Raw genomic sequence first — 13,755 nt, 5'->3', positions numbered from 1 at the left:
TGAAACATCTCTATCACACCTTCCAAGACTTGGGGGTTTTTGTTGAAGAGGTGGCAGAAAGAATGTAAGAGCCAAAGGAAGAGTAGAATTCCTTACAATGTACACTTCCAGACACAAAATGGCCTGGACATACATGACCTTGCAATGCCTGACACTACCTACACACGACCATCATAATATGAGGAAATGATGATGACATCAAAATAGAAGAGAAACTGAGAGGGAGAAGGAGTATGATGGAGAGCGGAGTTGCAAAGAGGAAAGTGGGGGGAAGGGAATTACCATAGTTTATTGTCTACCATTATGGAAATAGTCAAAAATTTTTTCAAAAAACAAAGTGAACCAGGCATGGTGGCGCACGCCTTTAATCCCAGCACTAGGGAGGCAGAGGTAGGAGGATTGCGGGGGGTTCGAGGCCATCCTGAGACTCCAAAGTGAATTCCAGGTCACCCTGGGCTAGAGTGAGACCCTACCTGGAAAAACCAAAAAAAAAAGTCAGTCCTCGCATTACTGAGGCGAAGCCATCCATGACCACTAGGGGGCGTTGGAGACGGGCGCACCCCTCCACGCTGGCGCGCAGCGTTCTCGGGCGCCGCAAGGATCGCGCATGCGCACGCCCCCAGATGACGTCATTGCCCCGGCTGTCCATTGAGTGTGTGCGGAAAGCGCTCTGTCTGCGCGGGAGATGTCGGAGCTTCCGGGAGAGAGCGGCCCCCGGAGCCTGGGCACGGTGGCCGGCGTCAGCGACGAGCTCCCGGCGGGCGTGGGCGGCGGCGGGAGCCGGGGCGCCCCAGAGGTGCAGGGAGGGTCCCCGGCGGCGGCCGCCCGGCCCATGACGAGGGCCCTGGGCGTCGCTCCGCGGAGGGTCCCCGGCCTGATGATGGCCGTGCCCAACGTGCACCTGTACGAAATGCACCGGCACCGGCTCTTCCACCAGTATCTGGACAACACGCCCATGATCCCCGTCCGGCTGCTGCGCGAGGTCGAGGAGCGCCGCAAGCTCTTCGTGGAAGGCTGCAAGGCGAGGGAGGCGGCCTTCGACGCCAACCCACCCCCGATGGCCTCGGACGCTGCCCAGGCCTTCACGGTCGCCCTGGCCGCCGCCCGCGGACCCCTGGCCGACTGAGTGCGCGTGGTGACGTGCGCTCGGGAAGGTTGGGAGTTCAAGGCCATCCTCAGCTACTTGGAGAGTTCGAGGCCAGCCTGGGTTGCATGAGATTCCTCCCACCCCACCCCTCAACCCACACACATTTAGGTAAAAGGCAAAGAGATGTCTAGGCCATGCAAGCCAGCAGAGAACATAGGAAGCACGTGCAGAGGAAATGGCACTTGTGACTTGAAGCAGGCTTGCAGAGAGGACTCTGTGATAACCACTTGATGACTCATTGTCCTTGCACTTGTAGGATTCTTTTCATCACGGATGGTTTTTGCAGAAATGAAGGCCAAGGAGAAACAAAACAAAAACAAACAAACAAAAATACCTGCCAGAGAATAAGCCCATAGAAGTTAACCAAGATGGCAAAAGAAACTAAGGCGGTAGTTGTTAGGCATCCAGTTGCCTCTTGAGTTTTAGTTCCGATTGGGAAGGCTGTTTAGAGAACTTGGGGCATTTCAGAATGTGTGGTCATCTCACCACCAGCTGAGAGCTTACAGGAATGTTGGCTTTCTGTGTTTGATGAAGTTCTGTAGACAAGCTGTAAATACTCAGATAGGAAGAAGGACTTATGTCTTGTGAAATAAACACATATTCAAGGCCATATGCGATTGTATGTGTGTGGGAATAGATTTGTTTCTATTAATATTTAAATGTTTTACTCTAGAGTATATGTGTATCCACAAGACTCAAAAAGAGAGATCAAAAGATATGTCATTAGAAGTTTAAAAGTGCCCATCTTTCTTATGTCTACTGTACCGAAAGTGGTTCCTAACCAGCTATCATTGTTAGGGATTTGGGTTTGGGGAGGGAGATTATTGTTTTGTGTTCCCTTCGAGAGCTACCTGGCATATATAAGTTGATGTCAGTCTAGACATTGTTTTACTTTTTATTTTCTAGTGCTGGGATGGGACACACAGCTTTGCACATTCTAAGCAAGTGTTCTACACTGAGCTGCATTCCCAAGATGAACAGTTTCTGTTTGGGCTGCTCTTCATCCTACAGAAAAGCTCTTTAATGTAGCTGCACATTTTCCATTTTTTTCTTTCTTAGAATTTTGTTTATTAACTCATTTAACAGTAATTAAGAGGCAGAGAGAGAGAATGGACACACCATGGCATTCAGCCACTGAAAACAAACTCCAGACACATGTGCCACCCTGTGCATCTGGCTTACAAAGATCCTGGGGAATCGAACCTGGGTCCTTTGGATTTGCAGGTGAACACCATTAAAGTGTTCTAAGCCATCTCTCCAGCCCTTTTATCTTTTTTTATGGCTGCTAGACTTTGAGTCATAGTTAGAAAGCCTTTGCCACAACTGGGTGTGGTGGCTGCAACCTGCAATCCCAGCAGTAAGGAGGCCTGGGAAGGAAGATTGCTGTGAGTTCAAGGCCAGCCTACACAACATGGTGAGTTTCAGGCCAGCCTGAACTGTAGTATAAGGCCCAGTCCAAAAAAAAATTAAGGGGCTGGAAAGATGGCTTGGTGGTTGAGATGCTTCCTTGCAAAGCCTGATAATCCAGGTTTGATTCCTCAAAACCCACATAAGCCGGATGCACAAGGTGGTACATGCATATGGAGTTTGTTTGTAATGGCTAGAGGCCCAGATGCCCCTGTTCTCTCACTCTCTCTCAAAAATTTTTAAAAAGTGGGGCATGGTAGAGCACTTCTTCAATCCCACTCAGGAGGCAGAGGTAGGAGGATCACCATGAGTTCAAGGCCACAATGAGACTACATAGTGAATTCCAGGTCAGCTTGAACTAGAGTGAAACCCTACCATGGGGGAAAAAGAAAATGGTTTTGCCACACCAAAGTTCTAAAGGAGTGCTTTGATTGTGAATGTTAGTATTTTGTTTGCAATGGCTTGGTTTTGGGAGTTCAATTCCATCCTCATCAAACTGCTTTTCCAAAGATTTTCTTCATCTGGTTTTTTTTTTTTTTTTTTTTTTTTTTTTTTTTTTTGAGGCAGAGTCACACTCTGTAGTCCATGCTTGCCTCAAATGACAGCAATCCTGCCACCTCAGCCCCCAAGGTCTGGGATTATAGGTGTGGGCTGAGAATTGGCATCTTTGCAATGTCTTCCTATCCATTTGTGTGGTAAGTCTCCATTTGTTTCCTATCCTGTATGTGTTTTAAAGTTCATGTAGCTCTTGCACATTTTTGTTATGAATATTCAAAAGGTTCTTTGTTCATGATTATTGTTGAATGAGGTTTTGTTTGTAAATTGATTGCTGTTGATTACTTTATATTTTTGGTGCTCTATTAAACTTAACTGTATTCTCGTTATTACTTTTTTCTTCAATATACAGTCATGTCTTACAAAGGACAAAGTTTTTTTCAATTTTTTTTTTTTATTATTGGAGAGAGAGAGCTAAATGAATAGCAAGAGCGGGAGAATGGGATGGGACGAGGGCCTCCAGCCACGGCAAACTCCATTCGCATGCACCATCTGCTGCAGCTGGTTTATGTGGGTTCTGAGGAACTGAACCTGGTCCTTAGGTTTCGCAGACAAATGCCTTAACTTCTAAGCCATCTCTCCAGCCCAAGAACAAAGTTTTGTTTCATGACGGTGCATGCCCATAATCCTACCGCTTGAAGGCAGACAGAACTACCACAAATTCAAGGCCAGCCTTCACTATATAGAAAGAACCTGTCTCAAAAATTAAAAGAAAAGTAGGGCTAGGCATGGTGGCACATGTCTTTAATTCCAGCACTCGGGAGGCAGAGGTAGGAGGATTGCTGTGAGTTTGAGGCCACCCTGAGACTACATAGTGACCTACCTCAAAAAACAAAACAAAAATAAATAAATAAATACATAAAAGAAAAGTAGAGCTGGAAAGATGGCTCAGTATTTAAAGGTATTTGCTTACGAAACCCAACTGCCCATATTTGATTCCCTAGTACCCATGTAAAGGCAGATGCACAGAGTGGCCCATGCATTTGGAGTTCATGCTTATAGTGGCAGGAGGCCCTGGAACACCTATAAACTCTCTCTTTTCTCTCAAGTAAATAAATGTTTGTTGTTTGTTTTTTTTTAAATTTAGGGAGCTGGGGAGATGGCTCAGCACTTAAAGGTACTTGCTAAGCCTGATGACCCTGGTTCAACTCCTCAGTACCCATATAAAGCCAGATGCATAATGTGGTGCATGTGACTGGGATTCATATCCAGTGGCAAAAGGCCCTGGTGTGCCATACTCTCCCTTTATTATTTTTTTTTCAAGGTAGGGTCTTGTTCTAGCCCAGGCCGACCAGGAATTCACTATGAAGCCTCAGGAAGGCCTTGAACTCACATCCATGGTGGTCCTCCTGCTCTACCTCCCAGGTGCTGGGGTTAAAGGTGTGCACCACCACACCCAGCACATTTTAAAAATACTTTTTATTTACCTAATTATTAGAGAGAGAGAGAGAATGGGCACACCAGGGCCTGTGGCCACCACAAACAAACTCCAGACATATGTGCCACCATGTGCATCTGGCTTACTTGGGTTCTGGGGAATCACACCTGGATCCTTGGGCAAGTGCCTTAACTGTGAAGCCATCTGTCCAGCCTTATATTGTCCCTTTCAAACAAATATTTACAAAATTTTGCCAGACATGGTGACACACACTTTTAATCCCAGCACTTAGGAGTTAGAGGTAGGAGGATCACAATGAGTTTGAGGCCACCGAGACTACATAGTAAATTCCAGGTCAGCCTGAGCTAGAGTGAGCCCCTACCTCAGAAAACAAAACTGAAGGCTGGAGGGATGGTTTAGCAGTTAAGGTGTTTGCCTGCAAAGTCAAAGGACCCCAGTTCAATTCCTTAGGACCCATGTAAGCCAGATGCACAAGGGGGTGCACGCGTCTGGAGTTCGTTTGCAGTGGCTGGAGACCCTGGCGCACCCATTCTCTCTCTCTCTCTCCCTGTCTTTTTCTCTCAAATAAATAAATAAAACAACTGGGGGCTGGAAGGATGGGTTGGCAGTTAAGTCATTTGCCTGTGAAGTGAAAGGACCCAGGTTCAATTCCCCAGGACCCATGTAAGCTATATGTACAAGGTTGCACATGTTTCTGGAGTTCATTTGCACTGGCTGAAGGCCCTGGCATGCTCATTCTATCTTCCTCTTTCTCTCCCTCTCTCTCTGTTTTTCTCTCTAATAAATAAAATACATTATAAAAAAGAAATGATTTAAAAAAACTGGAGTGGGCTGGAGAAGATGGCTTAGTGGTTAATGCGTTTGCCTGCAAAGGTAAAGGACCCCAGTTTGATTCCCCAGGACCCATGTTAGCCAGATGCACAAGAAGGTGCATGCATCTGGAGTTCATTTGCAGTGTCTGGAGGCCCTGGCGTGCCCACTGTCTCTCTCTCTCTACCTCTTGTCTCTCAAATAAATAAATAAAACCTGCCAGCAGCAAAAAAGAAAAGAGGAAAACTTTCAAAGCCAGCCGTGGTGACGCACGCCTTTAATCCCAGCACTCAGGAGGCAGAGGTAGGAGGATCACCCAGAGTTCAAGTCCACCTTGAGACTACATAGTGAATTGCAGGTCAGCCTGGGCAAGAGCGAGACCCTACCTTGGTAAACAAAATAATAGGACTTCTGGTTAACATGGTGGCATAGGAACCATGCCAAAGCAGCCTAGGGGAGAAAAAGAAAAAAAAAAAAAAAAAAAAAACCAGCAAAATGCTCATTTTACTAAAAAGTGAGGTGTATAGAAATTAAAAGGGCAGTAGAGAAGTAGGAGAGATCCAGAGCCCACATAGGCAGGCAGAAGCGGCTCCAGCAGTGGCGGCACCAGGTCCACAGGGCCACAATTGCCAGGCTGGGCTTGAGCCGCAAGAAAAACCAGGTCAGGGAATCTTCCACTCACACCGGAGCTCTTCACAAACTCAAGAAACGTGAAGGGAGAGCCCCAGTGAATAACAGAGGAGCAGATCACGACGTAGAGGATCACGTGGACCAGTGAGAGAACTAAAGTCACCATTGACAGCCTCCCCTACCCCACCGCCAGTACAAGTGCCAGCAAGCAGTAGAGACCTGGGGAAGGGACATCACAGCACCCAGCACCGGTGAACTGAACAGTGATCCAGCGACCCAACCAGCCTACTTGAACCCACAGTGCACCAAAGAGGGACCCAAGCAGTAGCACAGCATACCAGACCAAAATCATCCCAAAAGGTAACTGTGATTACACCACGTCAGTACCCGCCTAATAAACCTGGTATATAGGCCTGAACCAGAAGTGCTAATTGCACCTTCCATATCAGGATAAATTATGTGTTAAATCTGATGGATCATCAGATTTGCCATTCTTTTTTTTTTAATTTTTTTTAAATTTTTTATTTATTTATTTATTTGAGAGCGACAGACACAGAGAGAAAGACAGATAGAGGGAGAGAGAGAGAATGGGCGCGCCAGGGCTTCCAGCCTCTGCAAACGAACTCCAGACGCGTGCGCCCCCTTGTGCATCTGACTAACGTGGGACCTGGGGAACCAAGCCTCAAACTGGGGTCCTTAGGCTTCACAGGCAAGCGCCTAACCACTAAGCCATCTCTCCAGCCCAGATTTGCCATTCTTAAATAAGCTATATTTTGGCCTTGTTATTTGTTGCTTCTTGATTTATAGTGGCTTTGTTTCCCCTTCTGTTATACATTAGGGAAGGGTCTCACTTGGTCCCAAGCTGACTTGGAACCCTCAACAGACCAGAAATCTTAACCTCCTTGTTGCCAGGATTAAGGGTATGGGTGAGGCACCACACACCCTAAGGGAAAGTTAGAGGATCTGGCTGTCATAATAACTACTCTTGCATAAATACTCTGTGTTGTTTTTCATTGAAAGTGTACATTGTTGTTTAGTTAAATTTTAGAATCTGCCTGTATTTTGTTCCACTCAGCCTGCTTGAATACTCTCACAGCAGGCAAACCCCACACCTACTGTCACTTCTGTAGATACTCTGAGAGCCTTGAGAGTCACACCTAGCACCTTAAGCTCCTACCCTGAAGATATATAACATCAGATTGGTTGATACATCTAAAATTACTGCAGCTAATTAAAAAATCCAATCATTAAATTAATCCAAGATGCAAAAATATATACATTATAACACAAGAAACACCAAAAATCAAGACAATATAAATCCACCAAAAAGTATTAATGCATCAGAAATGACCTCCAGTGAGAACAAGTTACAGGAAATGCCTGAGAAAAATTTCAAAGGAATGATTATAAATATGTTCAAAGAAGTCAAAGAAGAAATCAAAAGAATGAAAGGAAATCAAAGGAATCAAAGAAGACATAGGACACCAATTTAATGAAATAAAGAGGTCAATACAAGACATGAATAAGGAAATAGAAATAATAAAGAAAACCCAGTCAGAATTACTAGCAATGAAGAACACAGTTAATGAAATAAAAAACTCTGTAGAAAATCTCACCAGTAGAATGGATGAAGGAGAAGACAATATTTAAGCTAGAAGACCAGATGGCAGATCTAATACAGTCCAACAAGAGAAAGACAAACTAATAGGAAAGTATGAATGGGAATTTCAAGATATTTGGGACAATATGAAAAGATCAAACATAAGAATATAGGGCATAGTAGAAGAAGAATTTCACTCCAAAGGCATAGTAGGTGTCTTCAACAAAATCATAGAAGAAAACTTCCCCAAATTGGGAAAGAAGTGCCAATGCAGATACAGGAATTCTTTAGGACACCAACCAGACAAAACCTGGAAAGAAAATTACCTTGCCATATTATAATCAAACTACCAAACACACAAACCAAAGAAAATATATTGAAAGCAGTTAGACAGAAAAATCAAGTCACATACAAAGGCAAGTCCATCAGGATCACAGCAGATTACTCAACACAAACTTTAAAAGCCAGAAGGGCTTGGAGTGATGCATTCCAAGTTCTGAAAGATAACAATTGTCAACAAAGGTTACTTTATCCTGGAAAGCTATCCATTCAAATAGATGGAGAAATAAGGACATTCCACAACAAAAGCAGGTTAAAGGAGTATTTGAAGATAAAACCACCAAAACAGAAAATACTTGAAAGAATCCTCCATGCTGAAGAGAAAGAAAAGCACACATATAAGGAACTGGAAAAAACAAACAATACTCAAATACTAGTTAACACAAGAGAGCAAAGGTAAAACCGGAAGGACTACAAAAAAATGGCAAAAACAAATACACATCTTTCAATAATATCTCAATATCAATGGCTTCAATGCTCCAACCAAAAGACACAGGTTTGCAGACTGGGTTAACAAGCAGGATCCTTCAATTTGTTGTCTCCAAGAAACCCACCTTTCTACAAAGGATGGACACCATCTTACAATTAAGGTTGGAAAACGGTGTTGCAAGCAAATGGGCCTAGAAAACAAGCAGGGGTTGCTATCCTAATATCTGACAAGGTAGACTTCAGTCCAACATTAGTTAGGAAAGATAAGGAAGGTCTCTTTATATCGATTAAAGGTACACTCCAACAGGAGAACATTACAATCCTAAACATATATGTACCTAACATGGGAGCTCCCAAATTCATCAAAAAAACGCTATTAGAACTAAGGTCACAGATAAAACCAAACACAGTGGTGGTGGGTGACTTCAACACCCCACTCTCATCAATTGACAGGTCATCCCGGGAAAAACAATAATAATAATTAGGATGTGGTTCAGGTGATAGAGAGCTTGCCTAGTATGCACAAAGCCATGAGTTACATCCCCAGCACTGCATAAAAGTGGGTATAGTGGTTTGGGCCTGGGAGCCGGCACTAAGGAGGGAGAGGGAAAAGGATCAGAAGTTCAAGGGCATCCCTGACTACACAGCAAATTCCAGGCCAGCATGGGCTACATGAGAACCTGTCTAAATTAATTAATTAACTAGTTAATTAAGGTTTTACCTTAGGCCGGGTATGGGGGGGGCACGCCTTTAATCCCAGCTCTCAGGAGGCAGAAGTAGGAGGATTGCCATGAGTTCAAGGCCACCCTGAGACTACATAGTGAGAAATTCCAGGTCAGCCTGGAGAGACAGTGAGACCCTACCTCAACAATAAGTTTTTAAAAAAGAGAGATTTTACCTTAGGATGCATAAGTGAAATTGGTTTATAGCAGTGCATGTCCAACTTTTTGACACTGCAACATGACATGTGCAAATGTGTTAAACTGCATGCATAGCTATCCTTGGACACAAGAGACTGACAGGCTAAAGACTGGACACACCTAGTTTATGGTTTATCAGCCTTTTCAGTGTTTAGGTCCATGTTGTATTCACCTCGTTTCAAGAAGGTAAACATGGGTGTGGGATATGGCTTCATCAGTAAAGTGCTTGCCCCACAAGCATGAGGACCTGAGTGTGGACCCCCAGTACCCACTTAAATCCCAGGTTTGGTGAATGCCTGTAATCTCAGCACTGGGGAAGTAAAGACAGGCGGATCCTAAGAGCTCACTGCTAGCCAGTCCAATCAAGTGAATGAGCTCATGTTCAGTGAGAGACATGGTCTAAAAAATAAGGTGGTGGCCAGGCGTGGTGGCGTACACCTTTAATCCCAGCACTTGGCAGACAGAGGTAGGAGGATCGCCACGAGTTCGAGGCCAGCCTGAGACTACATAGTGAATTCCAGGTCAGCCTGAGCTAGAGTGAAACCTTACCTGGAAAAAAAGTCAAGCAATACAATCCAACCAAAAATTATAAATCCATCAGAAATGGCCTCTAGTGAAACTGCTTTAGAAGAAAGGTAAAATTATAGAAAAAGAAAAATGGCAAAAATAAATACACAACTTTCAATAATAACTGTTAGTATTAACAGCCTCAATGCCCCAACCAAAAGATACAGGTTTGCAGACTGGGTTATGTGAGATCACATACTCCACTAAGTTTGAAAGTATGAAAGAAATGGATGATTTCCTTGATTTATATGACCTACCAAAATTAAATCAAGATGAGATAAATCACTTAAATAGACTTATAACGAGTATGGAAATCCAAGCAGTTATAAAAAATCTCCCAACTAAAAATGTCCAGGCCCAGATAGATTCACTGGTGAATTTTACTAGACCTTCATGGAAGAACTAACACCAATGTGTCTTAAATTTTTCCATAAAATAGAAAAGGAAGGAATCCTACCGATCTCCTACAAAGCCAGCATCACCCTGATACCAAAACTGGAACAAAAAAGAAAATTATAGAACAATTTCCTTCATGAACATAGATGCAAAACTTCTCAACAAAATACTGGCAAACAGAATACAAGAATATATCAGAAAAATCATTCACCCTGACCAACTAGGCTTTATCCCAGAGATGCAAGGATGGTTCAACATATACAAATTAATAAAAGTAACACATTACATAAATGGACTGAAGGACAAAAATTAAATGATGATCTCATTAGATGCAAAAAAAGAATTTGACAAAATCTAACATTCCTTCATGATAAAAGTCCTATAGAAACTGGGAATAGAAGAAACATATCTCAACATAATCAAGGGTATTTATGACAAACTTACAACCAACATAATACTAAATGATGAAAAACTTTAAGCTTTTCCACTAAAATCAGGAACAAGACAAGGGTGTCCAGTGTCCCCACTTTTATTTAATATAGTACTAGAAATCAGGTGTGATGGCACTCGCCTTTAATCCTAGCATTCTGGAGGCAGAGGTAGGAGGATTACTGTGAGTTCGAGGCCACCCTGAGACTACATGGTGAATTCCAGGTCAGCCTGGACTAGAGTGAAACCCTACCTTGAAAAACAAAACAAAATTTATATATATTACTGGAAATCTTAGCCATAGTAATAAGGCAAGAGACACACATAAAAGGGATACAAATTGGAAAGGAAGAGATCAGGTTATCATTATTTGCAGATGATATGATTGTATACATAAGGGACCCTAAAGACTCTACCAGAAAACTGTTAGAGCTGATAAACACTTATAGCATCTAGCAGGATACAAAATAAACACACAGAAAACAGTAGTCTTTCTATATGCTAACAACAAACACACAGAGGATAAGTTAGAGAATTACCCCATTCAAAGTTGCATCAAAAAGAATAAATATATAAAGTAGGGCTGGAGAGATGGCTTAGTGGTTAATACACACTTGCCTATAAAGCCTAAGGATCCAGGTTCGATTCTCCAGGTCCCACATAAGCCAAATGCACAAGGTGGGGCATGCATCTGGATTTGTTTGCAGTGGCTGGAGGCCCTGGTGTGCCGATTCCCTCCCTCCCTCCCTCCCTCCCTCCCTCCCTCCCTCTCTCTCTCTCTCTCTCTTAATAAATAAATAAAATAAAAATAAATCTCAAAATAAGTACCTTGGAATAATCTAACCAAGGAAGTGAAGTATCTCTACAATGAAAACTGTAAAACACTCAAGGCAGAAATTGCAGAAGACACTAAGAAATGGAAAGACATCCCTTGTTCTTGGATTGTAACAATCAATTTTTTGAAAGTGGCAATCTTACCAAAAGCAATCTACACATTTATTGCAACCCTATCAAAATTCCAATGGCATTCTTCACAGAAATAGAAAAAACAATCCAAAAATTCATTTGGAAGCACAAAAAACCTCGAATATCTAAAGCAATCTTGAGCAACAAAAATAAGGCTGGTGGTATCACCATACCTGATTTTAACCTATATTACAAAGCCATAGTAACAAAAATAGCATGGTACTGGCACAAAAACAGACATGTAGATCAATGGAACAGAATAGAGGATCCAGATATAAGTCCAGGTAGCTACAGCCACCTGATCTTTGACAAAAATACTCACTGGAAAAAAGAACAACCTTACATTCCAAGATGACCATCAGTTTTCTGCCCCTTCAACAAAATACCTGAGATAATCAAGTTATAAGGAGGGAAGATTTATTTTTGGCTCACTTTGTGAGAGGCTTCAGTCCAGATCAGCTGGTGCTGTTGTCTTGGCCTGTGGTGACAGAGTACATCATGATGGGAGCATGTGGCAGAGGACTGTTCACCTCATGGCAGAAAGCAAGGGAAGGGAAGAGGAGGGGAGGAGAGGGAAGGGGAGGGAAGGGGAGGGGAGAAGAAGGGAAGGGAGGGGAGAAGAAGGGAGGGGAGGAGAGGGGAGGGAAGAAGAAGGGAAGGGATGGGAGGAGAGGGGAGAGGAGGGGAGGAGAGGGGAGGGGAGAAGAAGGGGAGGGGAGGGGAGGAGAGGGGAGGGGAGGAGAAGGAAGGGGAGGGGAGGGGAGGGGAGGGGAGGAGAAGGAAGGGGAGGGGAGGGGAGGGGAGGGGAAGGGAGGGGAGGGGAGGGGAGGGAAGGGAAGGGAGAGAGAAAAAGTCTAGGACCCCAATATTCCCTTCCAGGGCATACCCCCCCCAACCTAACTTCTTTCCATGAACCTCCTCCCCACTTAAAGGCTCCATACCATGCAATAGTGCCACAGCTTGGGTCTAAGAGGGCATAGCTCTGACCTTCTCCTCTGCCCCTCTGGGTTTCAGGTGTGAGGGTTGCAGGGAACACGGCAGTAGGTGAGCTCCAAGAGGCCCAGGCATGAGTGTGGCGGCAGCAGGCTCAGTCAGAGGCCAACACAGAGAAGCAGACTATATTTCCTTTTTGTGCCTTTCCCTAACCCCACCCCAACCCCAGCCACCATCAGAAAAGGACCTGGCTTGACAACATTTCAGCCCTTCTCATCATCCCGCTGAGGATCCTGAAATGGGAAAAGAAGACGAAATTAATAGCTATTCCCAGCAAAAATATTTGTGTTTATATAGGACTTACTGTTCTAGTGAATTCCTTAGATTAGACTCCCAGCTGTTTTTCTTTCTTTTTTTTTTATTTTTTTTTAATCTTTTTATTTTTATTAGCATTTTCCTGTTTTTCTTTCTTAAAAAATATTTTATTTATTTATTTACTTGCTTATTTAAGAGCAAGAGAGAGAGAAGCTGGGCATGGTAGCGCACATCTTTAATCCCAGCACTTGGGAGGCAGAGGTAGGAGGATCGCCGTGAGTTCAAAGCCATCCTGAGACTACATAGTGAATTCCATGTCAGCCTAAGCCAGAATGAGACCCTACCTTGGAAAACCAAAACAGAGAAAGATAGAGTGAGAGAATGGCAGAATGAGTGGGCACTCCAGGGCCCCTAGCCACTGCGAACAAACTCCAGACACATGCACCACCTTGTGCATCTGGCTTACGTTGCTATGAGGAATTGAACCCAGGTCCTTAGGCTTCACAGGCAAGCACTTTAACTACACCAGCCCTCTTTTTCCTTTTGAGTCAGGATCTCATGTAGCTCAGTCTGGCCCCAAACACCCTATGTAGCTAAGGAAAACCTTGACCTTCTGATTCTCCAGCCACTGCCTCCTGAATGCTAGGACTACATGTATGTACCATCACACCTCAGCTCACACAGTGCCTGGGGAGACTGTTATGCATGCTAGGCAAGCACTCTACCAAGTGAGCTACACCCTGGCCTTTGGTTTTGATTTTTAAACTTTTTTTTGTTTGAGAGGGAGAAAAAGAGAGAGGCAGATAAAGAGAAAATGGGTGTGCCAGGGCCTCCAGCCTCTGCAAATGAACTCCAGATGCATGCCCCACCTTGTGCCTCTGGCTTATGTGGGTCCTGGGTTATCAAACCTGGG

The 13,755-nt window shown here is 43.9% G+C and overlaps 1 protein-coding gene across 1 annotated transcript; it reads left to right on the top strand.

Moving 5' to 3' along the window:
• The first annotated feature begins 685 nt into the window (after nt 1–685).
• Eid2b (EP300 interacting inhibitor of differentiation 2B) lies at nt 686–1,757 on the top strand. The gene has a single exon (XM_004670342.2). The coding sequence runs from the start codon at nt 686–688 to the stop codon at nt 1,124–1,126; it is 441 nt and encodes a 146-aa protein (XP_004670399.1). The 3' UTR covers nt 1,127–1,757.
• Nucleotides 1,758–13,755: the final 11,998 nt, after the last annotated feature.

This window comes from Jaculus jaculus, chromosome 14 (assembly GCF_020740685.1).
Source record: "Jaculus jaculus isolate mJacJac1 chromosome 14, mJacJac1.mat.Y.cur, whole genome shotgun sequence".
Classification (NCBI taxonomy): Eukaryota; Metazoa; Chordata; class Mammalia; order Rodentia; family Dipodidae; genus Jaculus; species Jaculus jaculus.
The sequence above is the reverse complement of the archived record's forward strand: the minus strand, read 5'-3'. Positions and strand labels throughout refer to the sequence as shown.

Coding starts and splice junctions, on each gene's coding strand:
- Eid2b (XM_004670342.2), top strand. CDS start 686: ATGTCGGAGCTTCCGGGAGAGAGCGGCCCCCGGAGCCTGGGCACGGTG.